The 12,746-nt window shown below is 49.7% G+C and overlaps 1 protein-coding gene across 1 annotated transcript in view; it reads right to left on the reverse strand.

Annotated features, from left to right (window-relative positions):
* The window catches only part of TXNDC5 (thioredoxin domain containing 5), a 28,975-nt gene extending 17,993 nt beyond the window's left edge, over positions 1-10,982 (reverse strand). Inside the window, exons 1-3 of the mRNA XM_039462734.2 lie at positions 10,685-10,982; positions 5,471-5,620; positions 114-219 (exon numbers count right to left, since the gene is read on the reverse strand). Of these exons, the coding sequence (XP_039318668.2) occupies positions 114-219; positions 5,471-5,620; positions 10,685-10,950 (522 nt within the window). The 5' untranslated portion in view covers positions 10,951-10,982. The remainder of the gene's footprint in view (positions 1-113; positions 220-5,470; positions 5,621-10,684) is intronic.
* Between the last annotated feature and the right edge of the window lie 1,764 nt (positions 10,983-12,746).

Raw genomic sequence — 12,746 nt, forward strand, 5'->3', positions numbered from 1 at the left:
AAAAAATAGTAAAGTTGCTTTAAAATGGCAGCCTTAATCATTCACCTCAGCTGGTCTCTGCCCCATTACATAGGACCCCAAAGATGTAGACAGGAAAAGAGGGAGGCACTCACCACTGGCTCCTCATTCAGCGTCTGTAGCATCCAGTTTTCCAGTGTCTGGAAGTCCCGAGGACCCTGGTACTTCACAGCTTCTTGGCCCGGCTTGAAAAACTTTAAGCTGAAAGCATGACAAAGGATTAGACAGAGCAAAAAGAGACTTGTCTTATCAAAGAGCAAACTCATTTAGTAAAACCATCAGAAAATGAGCTGTCAAGAGGCTGCAGCCAGACACATATCTGCTCCTCTCTGATAAAACTCAAAAAGGAAACAAAAATAACGTTTCAGGAGATAATACATTCAGTTAACCCTAAACTTTTAGAAGTTTCTGATTTTATTCAAAGAAAATAAAAATGAGGTGAAAACTTCCAGCCTAATGCTGTGACTGAAGCCCCAAGCTACAAGTATTCAGTGCTCCTCTGCAGCAGTCTCGGGCCTGCCCTGCAAGGTACCGTTATGTTTTCTCAGCTTTAGCAGTGGTTGTTGCGTATGTGTTCAAATTAGGACTGTAGTCGATAGAGTGTTGTTTTGTAATAGCGGTATTCTTCCAGGCCACCCTGGCAGGTACTTAACTCTTGCAAAGCATGAATATCCAGTTACTGCGAGAATTCATGTCCAACTGTAAGAACAACCTTGACATTGATTGACACAGTCCATTCATCTCCCCACAGAGAAGGCATCTTCTTTCTCCTACAAATTGTGGCCTCCGGAGGAATCTACAGAGAGGATACAGGAGCTGGCCCTTTAACCATAAGCAAAAGACAGCTCCAGAGGATGAAATTAACACTCCCAGTTCCTGGATCACCCCAGCAGTCATAGGAAAACGTGCCTGCTAACAGAAGGTACTAACGGAGTACCATTTGTTAGCAAGCCTACTCATCTAAAACACCCCTGCTACTTCTACAGCACGTATGTGGATTTTGTGAGTGGATGCCCAATGTATTGTATCAGAATTGTAAGATGCCAATTTATGTAGAAATCAGATATGAAGGTTTGGATAGCATCTTAGTTCAATGGTTGTAGCAGAAGACCACAGACTGGGTGGCTTAGAAACAACAGAACAGGTTTCGCATAGTTCTAGAGACTGGGAGGTCTGAGATCGAGGTGCTGGCAGAGTCAGTGTCTGGTGAGGGTTTTCTGGTTCACAGATGGTGTCTTCTTGCTGCATCCTCACGTGGCAAAAGGGGCATGCCAACTCTCTGGGGCCTCTTTGATAAGGTTATGTATCCCCATTCATGAGGGCTCCACTCTAATGACCTCCTCCCCTCTCAACAGCCCCTCCTCCTAATGCCAGCATTGAGGATTAGGATTTCACCATATGAATTCTGGGGGACACAAACATTCAGTCCATAAAAAATGGCTAATTCTCCTTAAAATGAAGTTACATGGCTAGAATAGGCTTTGAGATTCAAATGGGCATAATGGTCTTATGATCCTAAGATCACCGGTGTGATGGGGCTTACATAAGGCCCCTAACGTGTCCCCAGTGCAGAATAGACAGCCAGCTTCCTCAGCAGCTTAGATGCTCATAACCACCAAAAACAGCCAAGCTTCACTAGATTCAGTCAGTACACCAGCTACTGCACAAAGTTCAACATGATAAGCAAGGGCAAAGTCTGCAGTAACAAAGACGACTGCCCTCACCTAGCCCGGCACCTCCCGGGGCTCCCACCGGTGTGTTCCGCACCCAGAGAAACAAACTTCTTCCTGGATGGCTCTGCCTCCCAACCACCTCCTCCAAGTGCCTCCCCATCAACGCGCTTCGGGAAGGGAAACGGGTGGATCCTCAGAGTATCAGAAAGGACCAGGTGCCGTCACACTCATTCCTTGTTTCTTTGCTAAAAGTAAAATACAGTAAGACCTAGCCTGTGATTTTTTGTTATCTGCTATTCATTTGAGCAAAACAAAAAGCAAGCAAACAAAAAACCTCTTCTTGTTGTTGGCCTGAAAATCTTTCTAACCTGCTCAAGTCCAAGATTGTTCCTCAGTAAGTTCATGGAGCCCAGGGATAGAGTGGGCACGTCTGGTCCAGACCTTCCAGTTGGTTTGGGGAATCTGACTTCAATTTTCACTGTTGATGCAGGTGAAGGAAGTGATGGAGACTGGGCCACAGGCTACATGCCCAAAGTATCGTCCCAGATTTCTGCCATTACCAAGCCTCCACATGGGCATTTGAGTCTCCTCTTTCAAGAAGACAGCAGGGAGAAAATTCCCATGTCGGTGTCACCTTGGCAAACAACATGTTGAAAGTTCTACTACTATAGAGAAGGTTATGAGTTGAACAGTGTCCTGTAAAACACATCTGTGTGAGTCATAACCATCAACCTCAGAAGGTTGACCTTATTTAGAATAAGGTCTTAAAAGAGAGATATTCAAGTTAAAATGAGGTCATCAGGATGGGCCCAAATCTAGCATGACTGGTGTCCCTGCAAGAAGGGTTAACTTGGAGAGACACACACACACACACACACACACACACACACACACACACACACGGAGAAGGCCACATGAGGACAGAGGATGGAAGTGATGCATCTATAAGCCAAAGAATGCCAAAGATGACCAGGAAACCAACAGGAGCCAGGATGAGGCAATGGAGGATTCCCCTACAGGTTTCAGACGGAGCATGGCCCTGCTGGCTCCTTGATTTAGGACCTCTTGCCTAAGACTGTGGACAATACATTTCTATAGTTTCTGGCCGCCTGGTTTGTGAAACTTTGCTATAGCAGCCCAGGAAACTAACACAGGTGGTTTCCTCCTTCAGTCCTGCCCTGCTGTAATGATCCACAATGGCTCAATAGGAAGACCTTGAAACATTTTCCTGGGCACAGCCAGCCATCTCCAGGGAGCATGGGAACCCAAACTCCCTTCCCCTCCAACCCGACTCCAGTGACACTTGCCAGGGAAGAATGACATGAAAGCTGATGTCCTGACACACACCTAGGCTCAGGCAGGTACAGACATCGTCTGATTCAGGCCTCACAACCACTCTGTGGGATGGGTGCTGTCTCGGAGGAGTAAAAGCTCGCCCAAGTCAATCTCTAGATGCCCCAACGCGACCACAATTCATACAGCACATTCCACCTCCTGCATTCTCTGGGGGAAAACCACCTGTTCTCAGGAGCTTCTGCAGGGCAGTGATGGGCACAGAGGTTCCTTCCCAAACTGTGTTCAGAGTGGTGTAGACTCATTTTTGTTCTTTTCAATAACATAAAACCAGCCCATGGTTTATTTGGGGAGACCAGATCTTCTCATTAAAAATCTAAACACGGCCGGGCGCAGTGGCTCAAGCCTGTAATCCCAGCACTTTGGGAGGCTGAGGCGGGTGGATCACGAGGTCAAGAGATCGAGACCATCCTGGTTAACATGGTGAAACCCCGTCTCTACTAAAGATACAAAAAATTAGCTGGGCATGGTGGCGCGTGCCTGTAATCCCAGCTACTCAGGAGGCTGAGGCAGGAGAATTGCTTGAACCCAGGAGGCGGAGGTTGTGGTGAGCCGAGATCGCGCCATTGCACTCCAGCCTGGGTAACAAGAGTGAAACTCCGTCTCAAAAAAAAAAAAAAAAAAAGAAAATCTAAACAGATGATCCAACATGGGCCTTTTTAAGTTTGTGACTTTTTAAATTTGTGATGGTATTTGCTGAATATCATCTATGGAGTGGTTGATATTGCAGCCAATAGTTGTTACGGCCAGGCTGAGGCGGAACTCTTCACTTCCTTCTCTGAAGCCCCATAACACATACTACTCTCACTCAGCTCCCTCACAGGTCCTGTTGCCATCTTCCCCGTGACATGGATTGTGGTGCACACAGCCTCAGGCCACAGATTAAGGGTAGCAGGTTAAGAGCGGAAAGACACCAGAGCCAGCCCACCCCTGCTGCCCCTGAACCTTGAAAGCAATAGGCTTTCAACGGGTAAGCATTCACCTCCTCGCCCTCATCTCTGCTCACTACTTGCTTCTTTAGGACGCAATTGATCCGTACTTTAAAGGCAATACTATGAAGCACAGAATACTGAATGCTTTTCTGTAGATAAAGAGTGTAGGCAATTTTATCTCCATTGATCTGATTTAAAGTAAACCCAAATTATGGCACTTATATTAGCAAGCAGTCACCAAAGACCAAGAATTCCAGAGTCCTTTGAGGAAATGCCCACATTTCCAAATGGTGGGAAAAGCCTGACATGTCCAATACATGCTCAGATTGGTGTCTTCACACATACCATGTAAGTTCTAGAACAACGTTTGGGGGATCACCTTACTTAGAGGTGAAAGATGAGGCCAGAGCTATGTGCTAAGTAAATGGCAGAGCTGGGATTTGACCGTGACTTCTAGGTTCAAGCTTAGGGCTCCCTCCACTTTTCTGCCTCCCAGGTTTGAAGATAAGCTCCAATTTTATGCTTTATTGATGGCCCCCTCTATTACTCAATTAAGCATTGATTTGTATAGAATTGACTTCACACCTCAATTGAAACCAACAGCAAGGGAGTGACCGTGGCAAACCCTCCGCCTCCTTCAGAAACAGCATCTTCTCTTTTTTCAAGAACTGCTTTTCCCTCCAACACTTGGCACATGGTATGAATGGGCATGTGTCTTGCTATAAGCTCCTGTTTCCCTGGCCACAGTGACTATTCCTGGAACGAACACTCCAGCCAAGCAGGCCCAGTCAGTGGTGGGCCCTTCTGTGCAAACAGAGATACAGGCCTGGAAAGCCATCATCTCAAGGGAGGCACAACAGAAACAGACCCCAGACCCCAGAGCTGGGTCTCAGAGGTTCCTCCACAGCCTTTTGAATGGTCCTTTCTTTTTGTTTAGTAAGAGAACAATTCTATTTCTAGAACTGAGAACGTTTCAATTTCTATTTCTCATAACCAAAAAAAAAGTCTTAACTGTCAAGGAAGTAAGTATCATCGACTGTCAGACTCTATACTTCTTTCCAACAGAAACAGCCCTTGTGGGAGTCACACGGGAAGTGACTATAGAAAGGGTGTTTGAGAATAGGAGTCATTGAAAAAAGCAAGCCAGAATTGATGACAGTCTATGCACACTGTGTAAAATGTACTAGGGAACACCCAGCATGGTGGGATCTCAGGGAGACCACCATTTTTGTCTTGCAAATGCATTCTCTTATAAATGTACCGGTGAACATTTTAAACCCAACACTGATGAATTAAAGGTTTTCCAAAATACAAAAGGCATCTGAAATAGATGACACAGCGTTAAATGCAATTTCTCCCTAATCATAGGGACTGCCTGCTCAAATTTAGTATCTCTTCACTCCTTAGAACTACAAAGGAAGTTACCAAAAGTTTAACTACGACTTTCGTAGCCAGGAACCATCTGGGAAGGGTGCCCCCTTCCTTCCGACTCACGTAGGGTATCCTCGCACCCCCTGGGCGGAGCACATGTCGGAGTTGGCCGTGCAGTCCACTTTAGCCACGTAGACTTTGGCATCTTCCATGCTGTTGTATTTGTCTCCCAGGTCATTCCAAGTTGGCTGCAGCCGCTGGCAGTGTCCACACCTGAAACAAGGCAAGAGTACAAGCACACTGAGTGCCAGGTCACAGGGTGGCCGGCCTGCACCTTCAGCCCTATTCAGGGGGCAATGGGGCTCTCAGCCCTTTCTTTATGCCATGGCAGATGGCAGCTCCCGGACCAGTACTGCAGGACCTCCCTCCCCTGTTCCCGCCCCTCCAGAGTCACTGTCTTGTTCTCAGCATTAAATCTCAGCATCGTCCCAACATTAAACTTAGTAAAGTGTTATTCTGCACCTACTTGTTCTGGCCCTGCTGACCTCCCCCTTGACTTCCTTGCCTTGCAGCCTACTCCTGGGCCCTACACAGCATCTGCAGTGTTCCCGAAGAGCTACAGCTTGGCTTGGCTCTGGGACCTGAGACACATTCTCTCTGACACTTCCTCCCAAAACTCCACCTAGCTAATTCTGCCTGCCCTTCAGGTTTAGTTTGGGTGCTGCTTCCTCCAGCAAGTCTGCCCTGACTCCCCTGGATGATCAGTGCCCGGTCTCTTCTCCTGCCCTTCTGGAAAGCTCCTCTGCGCCTCCCATGGGCAGTAGCTTAGCACTTCCTGCTGTATCTGCTAATTTCATTAGTCAAGTCTCCTCCACTATGTAACCAAATAGCCACAAATACAAGGCAATCTCAAAATTTAACCAACCGCAATTTTCTCCAATGAGAAGGAAAAAAAAGTTTGTGGCCACCTGAACTTCTAGGGATGAAGTCGGCAAATGTCTGTGTATAGTATTCACTGTATGAATTCAGTTATGTACACGTATTTTAAAAACACCTATCATTTAAAATAGGATATTAATTAGGCTTCTTGGCACGCTTCACATTTCATGTGGATATCAGCATCTTTCCCAACACTACATTTTCTTGAGTCATAGAGCTGATCACAACTCTTCCTACGTTCTCAGGACGGTATGTCTACAGTGCCATATTTGAATTCTGAATGAGACAACCCAAGAAATTTTATCCCAAGTTTCAATTACAATCCCATGGCATAATGACACATGGGCTTGTTTCTTTTTTAATATGGTAGGTACACACTGATGTCTACAATGTAACCACTTTGCTGTATCGCTTTTTAAAATGCTTTTAAAAAACACTTGCTTGTAAGAACACCAACACTTAGAATTGTGACCTCTTCCCCAAAATAATTTCTTAATAAAAATCTCTTTTTCTTTTCTGACAGATTACCTCAAAACCAAACATTTCAGTCAGGTGCAGTGGCTCATGCCTATAATCCTAGCACTTTGGGAGGCTGAGGCAGGAAAGCTGCTTGAACTCAGGAGTTCAAGACTGCCTCAGCAACACAGCGAGACCCCATCTACAAAACATTTTTAAAAACTAGCCTGGTGTGCTGGCATACACCTGTGGTCCTAGCTACTTGGGAGGCTGAGGCAGAAGGATCACTTGAGGCCAGAAGTTTGAGGCTGCAGTGAGCTATGATCACATCCCCGCACACCAGCCTGGGTGAGAGAGTGAGATTTTGCCTCATAAGAAGAAAAAAAGATTTAAAGGTTACACTGAAAAAATGCTTCAAGCTAACGTATCTTCCCTAAACAGCACGTTCTTGGCCAACTAAGAAAAATCCCTGCTTTATGACACTCAGATATAAAAAGAAAAAAAAAAAAAAACCACAGTGAAACTATACATGCAGATGTAACTTAGATTCAACAAAGTGAGTTTGACAAAAGGGGTGTGTGTGAGGAGGAGAAGGAAACAAGGAAAAAAAAGACAATTCCCACAGAACCCTGAAGTGGGTGCAAGCTGGGAGATGTGAGGGTTTTGTTCCTCAACTGGTTAAAGTTGCTGCATGCTTCTCATGGCGTGAGCATCTACGAGACTGCAGTAAGTGTGACCCTGCTATCTAAAGACACAGGTTTGAGAACTAGCCCATTTGGTATTTAACCAAAGAAGCCATGACAGTTCTAATGCTGGCGGAAATGCTGGCAGTGAGGACTTACTGACTGACTGGGGTCGTGTCCAACAAGATACCTTCCGAAGGGACTGTCAAGGGCAGTTCTGACCCTAGGGGGCTTTGATCAGAGACGCTCATTCTGGAACTTTAGAACTCTGCAATCTTGACGAGGTTTTGTTTTGCTTCTGTTGTTTTATTATGAAAACACAAGACTAGATTAAGAATGAGAATAAACAATAAATAAGTTTGGTGTGCATAAGGCAAAACTGACCATCCTGGGCCATCACCAAGCTGGGTGTGCCCTTGCTCCTGGCTGTGATGGGGCTACAGGTGCTCTGTAGTCAGCACAGAACCCAGCTCTGAGACAGTCAGCTGCATTCACAAGGTCGCCTGTGGCCAAGAAGTAGAGCAAAGCTACCGGGTCCAAATCTTGACCTTACTGTCACCAGGTCTAGGGTGACTCACAAACTGGCCATGCAGAAGCTGTGATCTGATGTTGGCACGCTGTAGCTGCCAAGTTCCGGGCAAAAATACACAGATCAATGTTTTTGTTACAGGGGCCCCAGCCCTCTAATCACACATGAGCTTTCACCATTCCATGGCAACTGAAACTGGAAAAAGGTATGTGTGTGTTGAGGGGGAGTCCACTGAGTGTTCTGAGTTCCAAATGCTCAGCTCACTACTCCAGGACCTGCCTCCCTCTCCTGCACAGACCCCTCTAGAGACACCACCTTGTTCCCAGCATTACACTCACCAAGGTGTTGTTCCAGTTACTGTGGGTCCTACTGGTCTTGCCCCTGCTGACCCCCCATCTGACCTGTCCGACCCCTCACCCTCCTTTCCTCACAGCCGACTCCTGAGCCTTACTGCAGTATCTCCAGTTTCTGAAAGGTCCCTCTTAGAAGTCCAACTTAAACACCACCATAGAAACCCACGTATCTCTGTTTAAATATTTGTAGTAGACTATGAAGAAGCCAACAAATAAAAACATAAAGTTGCTTTTTCTGGGAGCATCCACCTAAATGTCTAATGGCACATACAATGAAAAAGGAATTTACTTAATACCAAGTGCCCAGACATGCCAGTTTTCTCTCTCACTCAGCCCAGGACTAGCTGGTATTTATTGCAGAGTTTCTAAAATTAAAATCCCTTTGGCTGCAGGAACTTATTACATCTACATGTCAGTTTTTCTTTTAAAAAAGTAAAGAACAGGCTGCGGTGGCTCATGCCTGTAATCTCGGCACTTTAGGAGGCTAAGGCAGAAGAACTGATTGAGGCCAGGAGTTTGAGACCAGCCTGGGCAATATAGCGAGACCCTGTTTCTATCAACTACAACAACAACAAAAATAAGCTGGATGTGGTGACCTGCACCTTGGTCACTGCTACTCCAGAGGCTGAGGCAGGAGGTTCACCTGAGCCCAGGAGTTAGAGGAGTTAGAGGCTACAATGAGCTGCAATTGCACACCACTGTGTTTCAGGCTGGGTAAAAGAGCAAGATCACAGCTCTAAAATAATAACGAAGAAAGAAAAAACCCATGGACAGAATTATTCCACTTAAATGGGTTCCAATTAAGTAGTATATTTAATTGAAATCGTTGCTCTGAAAATACTCCTATACAGAGAGAAAATATTAATATTTCCTGACTGTTTTATGTTATAAAGTAATTTCAACACCATTGGTAGTTCTAAAAATTCTAATCAGTTGGTTCCTGGGACTCTGAAACACAATGTACTGCATACAGATTAATAAACCCACACTGGCCCAAAAAGTTGATTTGACTCCAAATGGACTGAAACACAGTAACAGCCTGAATACGGGGGTTAAGAGAAAAACGTTTCTCCCAGTTTGGAAGGTACAATTTCTGAACTGGCTATTTTTCTTAGGGTACTTTTTCTCTACTCTTTCCTACATCCCTTTCCCAAATGAGTCTCTGCTGAGCTCTGGGGAAGAATATCAAGTTCTACAACAAGCACCTGCAGGCCATTCCAGCCTTTCAAAGGTCTTGTGTCCTAAAATTACAGCTTTCTGCCCTGGCCCGTAATCACCTCCCTCCCAAGGAGCATCCCGGCGCTGGCAGGAAAAGCAGTGCACGCTCTTGTGTGAATGACAGGAAGCCCTTCCGTGGGGCGAGTCCCGGGGTAGGGGTCTCTCAGTTCAGCAGTGAGACCACACCAAACCCCGCCCAGAGAATCAAAGCAGGAAGGACCATCTGCTCAACGGAGGGGCTTTTCCGATCTCACACATAAACAGGTGACCTGGCCCCGAGAGAGCAGGGGTGAAAGGACACGCTGCAGTTGAGGACCAGTGGCCTCCAGCCACAGAGCAGAAAGCACGTCCACCTCTGAGCTGCGGCGTGGGGCGGGGTGGGGCGGGGTTGGGGGGGGGTCCCAGAATTCGCACTGCTTTGGTCTTCCCGGAGTAGCTTGGCAACCCTCCTCTGCCTGGACCACTCCTTCCTATTCTGCAAAACACGCACAAAGTGGGAAAACACACTTTCCTGAGTTCTGTTTTTCAACTAAAACCTCTGGACTGGGACGTGCCCGCTGTCTTAAGTGCCCCAGCCGACCCCGGTGGCCGGGGCAGCAGCAAGGCCGCTCCGGCGAGTGCACGTGGCCCACGGGCAGGCCGCGGGTCCGGCCGGTACAGGAAGTTTGGGACGCAGGGCAGGGACCGCAGGGTGACATGTGTACTCCCGGCTCCCCGAAAGGGCGACGACCCCACATTCCCCTCTCTCGGTGCCGAGGTGAAAGAGGTGGTTGAGTTCAGGAGCGCGGCGTGGGGCGGGCTTTTCCCGGCTGTCCCCTCGGGGACCGCCCCCTCCTCCCGCACCGCCCCGGCCGACTAGCGCCACGTCAGCCGCGAGCGCCCGGCCGGCTGCGCCCACGCCCCCCGGCCCGGAGCCCCGAGACCTCGGTCCCCTGCAGTCCCAGGCTCCCGGCCCCGAGCCGCGGCGCCCGCGCCCCACACCCCCAAGTCGGGGCCCCGAGGCCGCAGGGTCCCCGCGCCCGCAGCACGCACGCCCCTGGCGGGAGCCATAGACATCCACGTGACCCCCGGCCCGAGACCCCCAGCCCGCCGAGTCCACGCGCCCCACGCCCCGCAAGGCGCCGAGTGCGGGGCAGGGCGCCGGCCTGCGCGGCGTTACCAGGGCGCGAAGAACATGACGAAGTGCGCCGCGCTCTGGATCCCGTGCGTGAACATGTCGGCCGTGTACAGGTGCTTGCTGTGCGGGTCCTGCCCGTCCCCTCCGTCCGCCGCGGGGGTCCCGTCCGCCGCCGCCGCCGCCTCCTGGGCCCGGGCTCTCCAACGCCCGCCGCCGCCATGGCCCAGCAGCAGCAGCAGCAGCAGCAGCGCAGTCAAGGCCGACCGCCCGGCCAGCAGCGGGAGGAGGCGTCCTGGGCGCGCGGGCATCGCGGCTGGGCTGGGCGCGCTCTCGCCGCGGCCGCCGGTCCCTTCGTAGCGCCCGCCCCGCGCCCCGCCCCGAAGAGGCCGCGCCCCATCCTCTCCACGCCCGCCCGTCCGCGCCGGCGCGCGCCCGCTACACGCCCGCAGCCCGGGTCCGCGCGCCGGCGGGGACGGGCGGGCGTTAGGGGCCGAGTCCGGGAGAGCCTCCGAGACCTGTCCCCTGCGCTTGCCGCGACGGGACCGCTCGCCTCACCCCGGAGGACTCCTGCGCCTCCGCAACCCAGGCCCCCACCCAGTTCCCCAAGGGCCCGCTCTGCTCTGAGCGACGGCGAACACACGAAGGAACGATGAGGCCAGCGGGAAGCCACGGAGGGGCCGGTCAGCCTCAGCTAATCTCAGCTCACACAAGCACCCCGGGACTTTAGGCCAAAGGAAGGAAACAGCTGATGTCAGTAGAATGTAGGAAATCGGGCAAAAGACGGTGCGGTTTGCACCTGAATTAGGTTCTTGGCCCGAGCTCAGCTGTGATTCTAGACCTGAGGTGAACCCCTTGCTGGTTACCCCTGCCCTGCACGAGTGAATGAAGAGGAAAGAACATCGAAGTGGCCTCTTCTAGACAAGAAGGCTCTAGCAGGACTGGCTGCGGTCCTACTGTGCCCTAATTTATCCCGATTACTAAAACAAATGACAGCATGCCTGCTCTGGCTGAACTCAGCCTTGTGGAGTGGCCGGAGGCATCCCCGCCCGGCACCTCATAACTCGCACCTGCACACACACCTGATAGCAGATGGTAATCGAAAGTTCCAGCCCAACCCCGGGGATCTGAGGCTAAATTAGGGAGAATTACCGGGTTGCTTTCCGGGATCCTGCCTGCTCTTTGGTTATCCTCAATCCAGGAAGCCCCAGGTAGTTAACTCCTGGCTTGGCAACAGGGGAAGCGCCCACTGTGTCACCTGTCATTATTCTGCTCCTGCCTTAGGCCCAGGCACTTGTGAACCTTTAACCATGGGTTGCCGAACACCAAAACCATCCATATCCCTCCGAAGCCTGTTCTTCCAGCCACTTAAGCTTGAAACATGGGAGGCATGTTGCATTGCTTGCTCTTTTCCCTTGTGTCTCAAAATTCAAATCTACCATATTTCTTGCAAGCAGAATTTCCTTCCAGCATTCTCGGTGCTCATACCCTGAACGGAGCCTAAGCCTGGCCTATTGCAGTAGCTTCCTAACAGTCTATTTCATTCAGGTGGCTGGAAAATTAATTTTCCCAAAGCCTGCCTTTGAGCAAGACAGTTTGCTGCTTAAACTTGGGACCAACGCAGCACCACTGTCTCCATGGCCTTGGCCTACCGGGTGAAATACTAATTCCTAGGGCAGCCACTCAAGGCCTTCCGTGATGTGGTTGTGTCATGCTTTGTGTCCCTGTGAAACTCACAACACTAGAAATCCAGGGATTCTCTCCAGTAACTGTTACTGCCAAACTCTAATCTCTGTGTTCTCCAACACCTCATACCTCCCAAACCCTTCCACGGTGCTGTTGGGAAATGCCCACAAGTATCACCATATACTCTTATAGCATCGGTGTCTTTCGTTTTTAACTGAAACACAGTTCTAGGAGCCCTCTCAAGTGTGACTGCTCGCTTTTTTCACACCTGGAGTCCCTCAGAGCCAGGAAGTAAGGCTGATGCCTTCCTGGTTCCCCATCGCTCCTTCCAAATCCCACAAAAGCCTCAGCTCTCCTTAAATTGATGCCCCTGGGCATGACACCCTCTGCCCTGCCAGTTCCGGTCACTCTTCCACATCAC

This window comes from Saimiri boliviensis, chromosome 4 (genome assembly GCF_048565385.1).
Source record: "Saimiri boliviensis isolate mSaiBol1 chromosome 4, mSaiBol1.pri, whole genome shotgun sequence".
Taxonomy (NCBI): Eukaryota; Metazoa; Chordata; class Mammalia; order Primates; family Cebidae; genus Saimiri; species Saimiri boliviensis.